This window comes from Lycium ferocissimum, chromosome 12, assembly GCF_029784015.1.
Source record: "Lycium ferocissimum isolate CSIRO_LF1 chromosome 12, AGI_CSIRO_Lferr_CH_V1, whole genome shotgun sequence".
NCBI classification, from domain to species: domain Eukaryota; kingdom Viridiplantae; phylum Streptophyta; class Magnoliopsida; order Solanales; family Solanaceae; genus Lycium; species Lycium ferocissimum.
In genome coordinates, this window is record NC_081353.1 from 50927228 (window position 1) to 50941605 (window position 14378).

Below are 14378 nucleotides of genomic sequence, written 5' to 3' on the forward strand. Positions count from 1 at the left end.
ATTGGTTAGTGTTGATAAAAATTTGTGTTTTAGTTGCTATAAAGAAGGAGCCAAAAAACGTGGGTTTTAAAGCAGTAAAACCTTGTGGAGAAGTTATAATCAGTTTCAAATTCAAAAATCTCAATTAGATATGGATTTAGTAATTCAATTCAATATAAAAAGAAGTAAATGGAGCTTAAATTTAGGGCACGATTGAGAGTTTAGTTAATTCTTAAATTCATTTTTTTAAAAACTTACATTCAAATATACAAAATTGAGGAAAATATCTAACGTGACTTGAAAAGAAAGGAAAAAACATGCTATAATTTTTTTTACTAAGTAACCAAATAAGAAAGTAACTACACAATAGCAGCATGTATTTGACACAAAAAAAAAAAAAAAAAAAAAAAAAAGAGAAGAATGAAAAGAAAAGAACATTCGCAACCTAGAACGTGCTCAGCCCATATTGGATGATTGCGGTTATGGTTGGCTCTAATATTTTGGAGCACGTCCCTTTTAATATAATTTTATATTTTTTAAATTGTAAATCAGTAGATTTGAATTCAATTCAAAAGATTAACTAATTATTAACTAAATACCTAATTTTTGTCCTAAAATTAACACATGGCATTTTCTTGTGCTACCACTTGTCACAATTCTATTGCAAACTATCCGCTTTTTAATAATAATATATAGATAGATATAGATATGTTGGTATAAGTGTTGGTATATGTTTGTATATGTCTATATATGTTTGTATATGTCTGTATATGTTTGTATATTTTGGGCTATTTTTTGTAATGTAAGTTTTAGGCTATTTTTTGCAATGTAAGTTACTAACTTGTATATTTCTGAAATTTTCCCTAAAAAATATGATTAAACATTGTCTCCTTCTACAAACATAAAGAACCATTTATATTCCGGAAAAGAGTCAAATATACCCCTGTACTATCAAAAACAGTTTAAATATACCCCCTTCATTATACTTTCGGACTAAATATACGTACTTCCGTTATATTCTTGGTCTGAATATACCCCTCCCATTATATTGTGACACAAACTTGCCCTTAATTTTAACAGAGGGACACTTGTAAAGCCCATAATCAAATGACGCACCCCTAATTTTAAATACCTGATTCCTTTAGAAACCCACATGTATGACCCAACCCATTACATTTTGTGCCAAAATATAACGGGAGGAGTATATTTGAACTGAAAGTATAACGAGGGATATATTTAACCTTTTTCTTACATATGAAGGGGGTAAGTTGAACATTCCTAAAACTTAAGGTATCATCAAGTCTTTTCTCAAAATATTCTTAGTTCTAGTAGTGGCATTTTCCCGTGCTAAGCCTGGGCCCAAACCAATATTAAAAATTATATTTCTAGTTATCTTTTTCATTTTCTATTTACTTTTTTATTTTTGTTACATCAATTCGACGCCTCTTCAAGATTTCTAAAATATTAGAGCATGGAAAATATTTGAAAGTTACAAGAGAACATTGTTTAGTTTATATTGTAGATTTTAATTTCTTTTCAAATTAATGCATACACAATAGCTCTTTCATTTTCTATTTTATTGAAAGTTTTTGAGACTATAATCTCTAATTATCCAAATTAAGCTTTATCATATGTAGAACGTCATATGTTTTTTTTTTTTTTTGAATTAACTCATATTAGCTATTACACTTTTGTTTTTGCAAAAAATAATATTACGATATTCAAGTAACATCAAAAATATTTAATGCTACAAATATTTGAAATATGATGAAATCAATGAAGTTAACTTATGAATAAATTTAGAATTTTAAGCTAGATGATTACAAGTTCTGGTACTGCAAAATACTTTTCAGCGTTCCTTCAAATTAAACAACAGAATTATTTTTTGAAAAGTATATGAAAATACTTTTTTTCTTCCTTTATAAATTTTGTTTAACCTTCCAAAAGGAAGTTAACGGTTTTTCCTAAATAAGTTAAAAAAAAAAAAAAAAAAAAAAAAATTAGACACTAAAAAAATGTGAAATTTTTCTTTCTTTTGCAACTTTTAAGGATTATTGCCATTTGGACAGTTAACTATATATTTTCTTATAAATATAATTTTTTAAACATTTTCAAATATACACATGAACATGACACGTTATAGTTCGCCTTTCAACGTAATCATTTGTTAGGTAAAATTTATGTTAAAAGAATGTGCACATAAAATTAAATTAATCAACTTTCATACTTTGAAACCCCTTTTTAAATTGAGACGGAAGGACTAAGATTTACATTTTAAAAATATTTAACAATGTTATAAGTTATTTGTGTTTTATTTTAATTGAGAACTTACCCAAGTGAAATCTTTATTTATTACTTGTGTTTGCCCGCATATGCATATTCCGACATTATTACTACGCACAAAATTCAATCAATTTTTAAAGTATGACCTAAAATTATAATTAGAAAATAAAAGTTCTAATTGTACTCTCTTCATTTCAAAATACTTGTCACGTCTAGTTGTTCGAGAGTAAATTTAACTAATATTTGGAACCAAATTAATTTTGATTAGATCAATTTATAAATGAAAATTTAGATACTTGAAAACTATACGACAAAATACTATAAATTATAATTCTTCTCATACGAAAGTAAGTTACTGTCTTATTAATTTTAATAGTAGAGAAAAATTGGTTAGTTTACATAAAATTCATTAGAATATTTAAGTTAATCATGAACCGATTCTCTGTTAAAAGAGAAAAATCAATTCATGTGCACAAAGAATTGAAAAGTCTTTACTAAGTGTCCCATGATGATTTGTCCAACAGACAGCGAAAAAAAATTATTTACCACAACAACATCAAATAAGACAAACTTCAAAGTATAAAAACATAAAATACCTAAAATGCCCCCGTGAGGACTACAAAAACTTGAAGTTCTCTCTCATATACTAGCCATATATGCCCGTGCGATGCACGGACCGAACATGTTTATTCACTTTAATTAGCCTGTCTTTAAGGTTTGTATTTTGTAAATAATTTTTAAAAAAATTTCATAATCGTGACAATAAAAGTTGTTCATCAATGTGAAGAAAAAAAATTAGTAAGAAGGTGAAGGAAAATTAATATTTTGATTTTAGATTTTTAAATTGTTTAATATCTTATATGTATATCGACAAGTTGATATCAATCTCAATCAATTAACTGTTCAAATCCAAACATAAGAACCATTGTTGTATATATTGGATTTTTTAAAATCAAAACTAATAAAATATTTTTATTAAATTAATTGAAAAATATGAGGAAAAAAATATGTCGGATAATTAAAATTGAAGTGCATACGTCTATGGAATAAATATTAAGTATTATGACATATTAGAAATGTGATATGTTATATCGTAAATCACCAAATTTTAATTCCGAAATGAACTATAAAGTAATACATTTTATAAATGTAAAGAAACAATAATCAGAGAATGCAAAGGAGAGTAAGATAAGTAAAGTATTGACAAAGAAGGAAAACGGGTTTTCCTTCTTTCTTAATACTTTACACGTGAAAAGAGGATGAACAATAGCAATGCAAATTTGTACCAAAAGTTATATAAATTGCACACTTTAACCAACTACTTTTTTATCCCACTTAGACAATTTGTCATAGTCTCTCTCCAATAGACTATTTTCAAGAATATTTATTATAAAGGGTTAATTTTATTTTGGTTTTATAAATGAACAAGTAATTTGGACACACACATATTATGTTTTTCAAGAACGCGAAAAGTCAAGAGTGAACAAGTAAAAGTGCACGGAGAAAATAAATGTGTCGGAGAATTAAAATTGAAGTGCATACGTCTATGGAATAAATATTAAGTACTATGGCATATTAGAAATGTCCACATGGGATTAAAAAATAGTTGGATAAAGTGTACAAGTTATATAGCTTATGCTACAAGCATTCATTGCGTGTACAATTTTATTAAGATTTTGGTACAAGTTTAGGCAGCTGTGTTCGTACCCCTAAGCCACTTATATATATTAGAAATATGGGAAGAAAATAAATATTCAGCAAAAACGTGAAATGTTAAAAGTGAACAAGTAAAAGTGCACGGAGGAAATAAATGTGTCGGAGAATTAAAATAGAAGTACACACGTGTATACATGAGAAGAGAATAAATATTCAGTACTGTGACATATATCCACGTGGGATTTATTAATTCTTAAAGAATGTGAAAAGTCAAAAGTGAACATATTAAAGTGCACGGACGAAATAAATTTGTGTAGGAGAATTAAAATTTGAAGTGCATACGTCTATACATGAGAAGGGAATAGATATTAAGTACTATGACATATGTCTACGTGGGATATAAAAATAATTGGATAAAGTGTACAAGTTATATAGCTCATGGTACAAGCATTCATTGCGTGTACAATTTGTGAAGCTCATGGGAAGAAAATAAATATTAAGCAAAAACGTGAAAAGTCAAAAGTGAACAAGTAAAAGTGCACGGGGAAAATAAATGTGTCGGAGAATTAAAATAGAAGTGCATACTTGTACACATAAGAAGAGAATAAATATTCAGTACTATGGCATATATCCACGTAGGATTTATTAATTCTTAAAGAATGTGAAAAGTCAAAAGTGTACAATTTGTGAAGTTTTTGGTACAAGTTTGAGCAGCTGTGTTCGTACCCCCAAGGCACTTATATATATTAGAAACATGGGAAGAAAATAAATATTCAGCAAAAACGTGAAAAGTCAAAAGTAACAAGTAAAAGTTCACGAGCGAAATAAATATGTATCGGAGAATTAAAATAGAAGTGCACACGTGTATACATGAAGAGAATAAATATTCGATCTTTGTGACATATACCCACGTGAAATTTATTAATTCTTAAAAAATATGAAAAGTCAAAAGTGAACATATTAAAGTGCACGAGCAAAATAAATTTGTGTAGGAGAATTAAAATTTGAAGTTCATAAGTCTATACATGAGAAGGAAATAAATATTAAGTAATATGACATATGTCTACATGCAGTGGCGGAGCCAGGATTTCCGCCAAGGGGGTTCAAAATATAAAAAAGTAAACATACGAAGAAGCCTAAGGGGGTTCAACGTCTACTATATATACATAAAAAATAATTTTAACCTTGTAAAAATAGTATTTTTTTCCGCCGAGGGGGTTTGGATGAACACCCTCGGCATAGTGTGGCTCCGCCACTGTCTACGTGGGATATGAAAATAGTTGGATAAAATGTATAAGTCATATAGCTTATGGTACAAGCATTCATTGCGTGCACAATTTGTGAAGCTCATTGTACAAGTGGGGCAGCTGTGTTCGTACCCCTACCTCACTTATATATAATGAAAAATTGAATAAAGTGTACAAGTTATATAGCTCATGGTACAAGTATTCAATGCGTGTACAATTTGTGAAGCTCATTGTGCAAGTAGGGGTACCTGTGTTCGTACCCCCACCGCACTTGCAAAATCATGAAAAGTCAAAAGTGAACAAGTAAAAGTGCACGGAAGAAATAAATATGTGTCGGAGAATTAAAATAGAAGTGTACACTTGTATACATGAGAAGAGAATAAATATTCAGTACTATGACATATATCCACGTGGGATTTATTAATTCTTAAAGAATGTGAAAAGTCAAAAGTGAACATATTAAAGTGCACGGACGAAATAAATTTGTGTAGGAGAATTAAAATTGAACTGCATACGTCTACACATGAGAAGAGAATAAATATTAAGTACTATGACATATATCTACGTGGGATATAAAAATAATTGAATAAAGTGTGCAAGTTTTATAGCTCATGATTCAAGCATTCAATGCGTGTATAATTTGTGAAGCTCATTGTGCAAGTGGGGGCAGCTGTGTTCGTACCCCTACCGCACTTATATATAATGAAAAATAGAAATAAAGAAAAATATATAATAGAAAAATAGACATATATTTTTAGTAATGTAGCCAAGTAATATGGGACGAAGGGAGTACTCCATTTATTAATTCTTAAAGAATGTGAAAAGTCGAGTATAGTAATGTGGCCAAGTAATATGTGACGAAGGGAGTACTTCATTTATTAATTAATTCTTAAAGAATGTAAAAAGTCAAGTATAGTAATGTGATTAAGTAATATGGGACGAAGGGAGTACTTCATATATTAATTCTTAAAGAACGTGAAAAGTCAAGTAATTTGCCCAAGTAAAGAAGAGAATAAATATTCAATACTATAATATATGTCTACGTGGGATTTATTAATTCTTAAAGAACGTGAAAAGTCAAAAGCGAACAAGTAAAAGTGCACGGAGGAAATAAATAAGTGCATACATGAGAAGAGAATAAATATTAAGCACTATAACATATGTCTACGTGGGATAAAAAAGTAGTTGGTTAAAAGTACAAAGCCAAGTAATATGGGACGAGAGATACTTTATTAAAAGAACGTTGAAAAGTCAAGTATAATAATATGGCCAAGTAATATGGGACGGAGGGAGTACTTCATTTATTAATTCTTAAAGAACGTGAAAAGTCAAGTATAATAATGTGGCCAAGTAATATGGGACGGAGGGAGTACTTCATTTATTAATTCTTAAAGAACGTGAAAAGTCAAGTATAATAATGTGGCCAAGTAATATGGGACGGAGGGAGTACTTCATTTATTAATTCTTAAAGAACGTGAAAAGTCAAGTAATATGGGACGGAGGAAATACTTCATTTATTAATTCTTAAAGAACGTGAAAAGTCAAAAGTGAATAAGTAAAAGTGCACGGAGGAAATAAATATGTGTTGGAGAATTAAAATTAAAGTGCATGCATGTATACATGAGAAGAGAATAAATATTTAGCAAAAACGTGAAAAGTCAAAAGTAAACAAGTAAAAGTGCACGGAGGAAATAAATATATGTCGGAGAATTAAAATTGAAGTGCATACGTAAATACATGAGAAGAGAATAAATATTCAGTACTATGACATATGTCCCCGTGGGATTTATTAATTCTTAAAGAATTTGAAAAGCCAAAAATAAACAAGTAAAAGTGCACGGAGAAAATAAATTTGTGTAGGAGAATTAAAATTGAACTGCATACTTCTATACATGAGAAAAGAATAAATATTCAGTAAAAACGTGAAAAGTCAAAATTGAACAAGTACAAGTACATGGAGAAAATAAATGTCTCGGAGAATTATAATTGAAGTGCATATAGAATAGAAAAATAGACATATATTTTTAGTAATGTAGACAAGTAATATGGGACGAAGGGAGCACTCCATTTATTAATTCTTAAAGAATGTAAGTATATAGTAATGTGGCCAAGTAATATGGAACGAAGGGGAGTCTTATTTATTAATTTTTAAAGAACGTGAAAAGTCAAGTAATTTACCCAAGTAAAGAAGAGAATAAATATTCGATCTTATAACATATGTCTACGTGAGATTTATTAAGAAAACTCAAAAGTGAATAAGTAAAAATGCACGGAGGAAATAAATAAATGCATATGTGTATATATGAGAAGAGAATAAACATTAAGTACTATGACATATGTCCACGTGAGATAAAAAAGTAGTTGGTTAAAGAGTACAAGTTATATAGCTTTTAGTATAAGCATTCATGGAGTGTACAATTTGCAAAGCTGTTGGTACAAGCATGGGAAGCTGTGTTAGTCCTCCTTCCATGCTTATATATAATAGAAATATATATATATTACAAAGAGGACAGCTTTTGCCTAGGTGTAATTGTATAAACCGCTTTTTCACTTTAAAAAAAAAAAAAAAAACGCTTTATTCGCTTTTACTCCCAAATCTGTGCAAATCGTGTAAATATTAATTACAAAACTATCACACAAAAATCAACTCTATTCAATACAAATTGCAGATCGGGAAGTATTTGGATCCACCAGCATACAGAGTTAAGAGTCAATAGGCGTATCATTGGTAATTTGATCTATCCCATATTTAACTTCAATTGCATTTATGTGAGTATAGAAATAGAAATTGAAAGTATTGGTCACTTGTGTGTTATGGAACTTGTGTAAGTTAATTTTATTGCAGGGGTGAAAAGTTTGGTTGCATTTGCAAATGTGTCTATGATCTAAATATAATTTTTCTGCAATTGAGTTCACAATGTTGTGTTTCTTGAATTAGTACGCCTCAGGGTGTGTTTGGTATGGAGGAAAACATTTTCTGGAAAAAAGTTTCCATGTTTGGATGGTCAAAATGTTTTGGAAATTTTGTTGCCTAGGAAAACAAGTTCCTTAAATGAAACAATTTCCACAAATGTCATTCCAATTTTATTTACTCCTCCCCACCCACCCCCAAACACCAACTCCCTACCCTATCTCACACACATAGTGTTTTGCTAGATTACGTATAAATGCTCTTGGGATAATATTTTCTTGCTTACTTACCAAACACGTTAAAATAAGTAAGAAACCCACTTAGTTTTCCAAGAAAACATTTTCAACGTCAAAGGATTTAGGGTTGGTTCTATGAATGATCTATGTTCATTCTGCTATATCTGGACCCACTTCATTCCAACACCATATAGTTTGACTTTTAAAGCAATGTAGAGGTTCTTTAAATTCCAGGACTTAATGTAACTCTAATGACGATAACTTAGTTTTTGACCGAATCAGTTTGTAGTGGATGCACTTTGTCAATTGAGTAGTATTTGAGGAATATAGGTTTAATGAAGTTCATCATAGCTAACGCACCCTTGTTGGGTGGGTTCTTTCATGAAACCACATTTGTGGTATATATAGCTCATTTTAGTAGGCGTTTGGACATGCGATTTGAAACCATGAGATGAAATCAGTGTTTGGACATGCGATTTCATCTCATGGTTTCATGTCATGACATGAAATCCCAAATCATCCAAGAAGGCATGATTTAGGGTTTCAAATCATGTCCAAACGGCTCCTTAGTAGGTCTTTGATAAGTTCAAAGTGGAAACTGTTGTGGGGTGAATCCCTTTTAAGAATCCTTAAATAGCTTCAACATGCCAGGGGTGAATTTGCTTTCGTGAAAATTTTGAATTGACCATATCTTGTTCTTTCCTATGGGTAACTGATACAAAGGACAATAGGGGCAGGAAAAGCTGCTTCATTTGGGGCAGGTGCCAGACATGCTCATAGGTTAAAGGAAAGTTGCATTCAACAGGGCATAATGCATAAGTAATTATCATTTGTGGAAAGTAGGAACGAGAGGACATCAGAAGCTTGTTGGACTGCTCAGTGCAAAGTCTGAGTGAACGAGTGATAAAAAGTCCAAAATCTGAACAATATAATTTTTCAATTTACTCTGCACATTTGAATCGTTCTATCAATTTAATGTCAATCTCCTCCTCTAATTCCCTCAGGAATATCAATTTTTCTATTCACAGTCTCTACATTGCAGACCATCTTTTCTTGCATTGAGGAGTTTGAGAAAATTTAATAGAAATATAGAATGTCTTCAAAATCTTTGAATGATTTATTTTGAGTAACATAGAAGTTGCGAGTCTTTGATTTATTACTCTCTGAAGACATTAAGCATAAAATTTTGTTATTTCCTGTATTAGTCATTTGTTTTGAATTGGTCAAATAGATATCTCTAACAATGATCCACTGATGGATTGAAGTGTTAGTCTCCGAATGAGAGCAGAGGTCATAGGATTCCAAAATCATTTAAAAGATAAAAGAAGCTACTCACTATCTTTCTTACTCTTGAAAAAGACCTGGACTTATTGGAGCCGAAAGCTGGAAAGTTTCATAAAAAGGCCTTGTTGGAATCCATTCCAAATAACAGAAAGTATGAACATATCTGTAATATTTCCCACTTCAAATCTGCAAATTTAACTCTTACCATATTGTGTTTGTTGTAGTTGTATGCTTGTGAAAGCAAGATGGTGAAGTTGACTATGATTGCTCGTGTGACTGATGGTCTTCCTTTAGCTGAGGGACTGGATGATGGCCGTGATGTTCCGGATGCAGATTTCTACAAACAGCAAGCCAAGTCCTTGTTCAAGAACCTCTCTATGGGCCAGATTGATGCATCAAGGATGTCTGTAGAAACTGGGCCTTATGTTTTCCAGTATCCTTGTATTTTGTATCAACATATGTTTCAATGTTCCTGGTGTGTTTACATCTCTCGTCTCAATGCTTAACGAAGTTTCTCAGAGTACGGAGTTATTTTTTCCATTTTATTTTGTGAGATGGGTACAAGTTAAGTAACAAAGTGGTCATCTCCAAATCGCTTCAGTGAATTACTCATAGTCAAGATTAAGATGTGTAGCAATTTTACCCGCAAGGGTGGCTCAATTGGTTGAGCATGGGGCTTTCATAATGGAGGTCTCAGGTTCGAAAACCCCTGCCTACGACAACAGGGGATTTGCCTTATGGGTCGACCTCATCGCACGGGGCTTGCCTAGTGCGGGTTATCCATCCTCCCCCCGCCCCTCTTTTGATTTATTTGCCAACTTTTGGTGTTATCTTTATTGCTGTTATAATCAGCACAGGTTGTGGGGGAACTGCGATTTGGTATATGCTTGAGTGGATTGCTTAGCATTTGCAGTTAGTGTTGCAAAATTTAGGGAACTAGGAGTTTTCATGATATAAGCTGAAGTAGGATAACTAGAGAGGGCTGCTCCATGATTTTTTCCCTCATTCTTTTTTTTTTTTTTTTTTTTTTTTGCCTTTGATAAATTCACAAACTTGTGAATGTGCTGGGAAAGTTATTGGTATACAACTGTTATACAAACATACATGATTTTGCACAAAATATGGTTCTCTACATATAACATTGAATCGATTCTATTAATGGAAACATCACGGGCGGACCAAAAATGAACAAGAAACAGAAGAAAGGCCCTCTTTTGTACAAAGTCATTTTCCACTCCTTAAAATGCTGCCTTGATCCTTCCAAAGTACCCACAAAATAGCCAAAGGGATGAAGGATGGTTTTGGTTTAATGCTTTTGATGAACCAAGACTGATCGTTTCCCTTTTCATATTGGTGACTTATTTCTCTTACGATATATCCCTCTCCTTTCTCTTTTACCATAATTCCTTTCTCAATCTAAAGTAGTATTTTGAATGACATCTGATCTTGGATGCATATGTTATTCATTTTCTGGATTACATAGCAGCATCAATCTTGTAGATGGAAGTATGATTATTGAACAGTAACTCATAGATGGTTTGCTTTCCAAGTTATAATTTGCTCCTCTACTCTTTCCTTTCTGAAATAGATTTACTTAGCACAGCTTGTTTGACACTAAAAGAAAGGTTCCCTCTGGGGATTTAGTTTCTCTCTTAACTGGTTCCCTCAGTTATAACATTGAAGGCCGTGTTTGTTATTTGACAATGTGTGATCGCTCTTATCCCAAGAAACTTGCTTTTCAATACCTGGAAGACCTTAAGAATGAGTTTGAGCGTGTCAATGGGAGTCAAATTGAAACTGCTGCTAGGCCCTATGCTTTTATTAAATTTGGTATGGTCTTGCCTTTGGTATGCGCTGTTATAATTTCTAATTGGTCTTCTGTTGAATACTAATCTTTCTTCTTGCAATTCGTATTTTTCTTGTTTCAAAAAGATACATTCATACAGAAGACGAAGAAACTGTACCAGGACAGCAGAACTCAGCGCAATATTACAAAGTTGAATGATGAACTTTACGAAGTTCATCAGATAATGACTCGAAATGTACAAGAAGTTTTAGGTGTTGGTGAAAAGTTGGATCGTAAGTTTCTCATTCCAATGTTTGCCTGAACTCATTACCTTCTAATAATATGTGCAAAGTTTCGTTTGTCGATGTTAGCACTTCCTCATTAAACTTTTAACTATCATTGATGTTATACTTTCATTAGATCATGTGTTTGTAAGGAGTCCTTTTATTCTAGTTAGAGACTTGTAAGTCCGTTTAGTGGTAAAGTGAGATATAGACTACCTCTAGCTTTAGAGAACTATTAATTGTCTTAAAAGACATCATTAACGTATTTAGTTTTTATTTATTATTATTGTTTTGTTTTGAGAAATTCAGAGGGGTGAGAAATTCAGAGGGGCAGCTGGAATGAAATACATCTGAATAAAGCGGAACAGTACAGATATTCATATCGTTTACCCAACTCATTTGGAATTGAGGGATAGTTGATTGATTGATATAAATCCAAAAGCACTTGTACACTTTTCTGTCAGTCATAACTCACAGGACTCATAGTTTTAGTATAGATCAGCAATACTCTTTCTATGATGTATCATTTTTTATGTAGTTGGTTTTCCCTCTTTTTTCACCCTTATGTTCATTGTATTATCTCCAATTGTTTATGTTTGACAGTAGAGATTTGATTGTTCAAATATGAAATTATGCAGAGGTCAGTCAGATGTCCAGTCGCTTGACGTCAGAATCCCGCATATATGCTGATAAAGCAAGAGACTTAAATCGTCAGGTTAGTGTCATGGAAATTTTGAGATGATATGATCATATTCTTGGCCGAAAATGTGCTTTCTACTTTTCATCGGTTGGAATGTAAAATGGTGATGTAGAAGGATTTAACATGAAACTTGGGAGTCATTCTTTACTTTCTGATGCAAACACAGATGCATATAATGTAGGATGTCACCATAGAAGATTATGGGGCTCGATATGTCCAGTTGATTGTGGATGGAAATTTTCTACTGTTGAACGGAATATTTGGAGGCCTGTGGTTAAGAAATAGGATGGAGAAATGTTTAACCATGATGTATCACCAACTATGACTTTTGTTTCATGCCATTGCACTTCAAAATAGTGTAGTCCTCATCTGTGCTTAGACTAGGACATACAACAGAAAATAGCAATGAAATTTTGCTCATTTCTAGTTCTAGTTCTAGATCCCGTTTGTTTCTATTAAGATTCTGGCATTTGAATCTGAAGACACATCTGAATAGTAAAATGTTGTATTAAATATTAAATAATTAGGATTGTTTGTTTTCTCAACATATAAATATATAACAAATATCTTTATTAAAACTCATTAACTAATAATATATCAACTAACTAATAAAACTCTATGGTGGTTGATGGTGGTGATGGCTAATGGTGGTGGTTGTGGGTGTCGACTGGGGTGGTGGTGATTATGGGTAGTTGCTAGTGGTAATGGTGGTTGACAGTATTGGTTAACGGTGGCAGTAGTTGTTGGTGGTAGTTGGTGGTGGCAGTTGATAATTGTGGTGTACAATAGTAATAGCTAATGGTGGTGGTGACCGATAACGGTGGTTGGCGATATATAATGGTGACTGATGGTGATTGTCAGTAGTAATTGGTGGTTATGGTAATAGTGGTCAATGGTGATGATTGTAAATGGTGGTTAGTAGTGGTGACGGCTGACTGTGGTGATTGACTGCGGTGGTAGTTGATAATGGATAGTATCTCAATTCTGTCAAGATTTTGGTATATGTTTTAATCATTCAGATCTACAGACAGATAACTGGTGAAATTAAAATAGAAAAGCAAATGCACTTGTAATCGAGATTTGAATGATTAAGTTTCAAATCTAAAAAACAAATGCACTTAATTATTGAAATTTGAATGTTTAAGATTCAAATCGAAAAAAAACAAAAAAAAAAAACAAATGCACTTAATGACTGAGAGCTGAATGTTAAATTCATGCACTAGCAAATATGTTGCTCGGACTCTCCGAAAATATTGCCCCACCCGTGTCGAATCCTCCAAAAAAACCAGTACCTTTAGAGGATCCGACACGCATGATGGCATCTTTTCAAGAGTCCGAGCAACATAGACTAGCATAGCGATGCAGTCATGTACATCAAATGTGGATGGTGTTGCCTCCTGTCTTAATGAATATGCTTCTTTTATTTTCTTATTTGCAAGTACTTTAATATACTGACTCATATCTTCATTAACTTTAGGCTTTGATTCGGAAATGGGCTCCGGTCGCTATTGTCGTTGGAGTTGTTATTCTCCTCTTCTGGGCGAAAAATAAGATTTGGTGATGCTACTATCCCATATGCAGCTTAGAGAAGTGTTATTACTACTGATTTTGCAGCATCAAACTCTGTGGCAACCGATAGACCACTTAACATTTCAAGGTGGCTACCGTGTTGTGTGCGCAATGAAGAGAGTTTTTTTTGCGGATGGGACACTCAAGCTGTGAGTTTGATAATGTAAAGACAGATAAACCACGAAGAGCGACGTTGGTAAATGTTGACAAATGATAAAATCTTAATCCTCTCAGCATATTTTGCCTTGCTAAACTTAAAATTTTGAAGTGCAACATTTCTTGTAATTCTAGTGCAGTTGCAACTTTTGATATATTAAAATACAGCTATAAGATTGCAGTGTCCGTATCTAGTTCTCTTTTTTCTGTTCCCCACTTAGGCATGCTAATGAAGTTCTGGTGTTCACACATAAGGCTCGATCGTAATTAAGTTGAAGCAATACTGA

General features: G+C 32.3%; 1 protein-coding gene across 1 annotated transcript; it reads left to right on the top strand.

The window, feature by feature from the left end:
* The first annotated feature begins 7694 nt into the window (after positions 1-7694).
* Positions 7695-14281, top strand: LOC132039726 (25.3 kDa vesicle transport protein SEC22-1-like). The gene is made up of 6 exons (XM_059430242.1): positions 7695-7893; positions 9821-10029; positions 11266-11426; positions 11529-11675; positions 12305-12381; positions 13844-14281. The coding sequence occupies exons 2-6, from the start codon at positions 9842-9844 to the stop codon at positions 13925-13927; spliced, it is 657 nt and encodes a 218-aa protein (XP_059286225.1). The 5' UTR covers positions 7695-7893; positions 9821-9841; the 3' UTR covers positions 13928-14281.
* Positions 14282-14378: the final 97 nt, after the last annotated feature.

Bases quoted from the DNA above. Each gene is read 5' to 3' on its own strand.
- LOC132039726 (XM_059430242.1), top strand. From the start codon at position 9,842: ATGGTGAAGTTGACTATGATTGCTCGTGTGACTGATGGTCTTCCTTTA. The intron at 10,030-11,265 runs GTATCCTTGTAT...TGGTTCCCTCAG, and splicing joins ACTGGGCCTTATGTTTTCCA to TTATAACATTGAAGGCCGTG. The intron at 12,382-13,843 runs GTTAGTGTCATG...CATTAACTTTAG, and splicing joins CAAGAGACTTAAATCGTCAG to GCTTTGATTCGGAAATGGGC.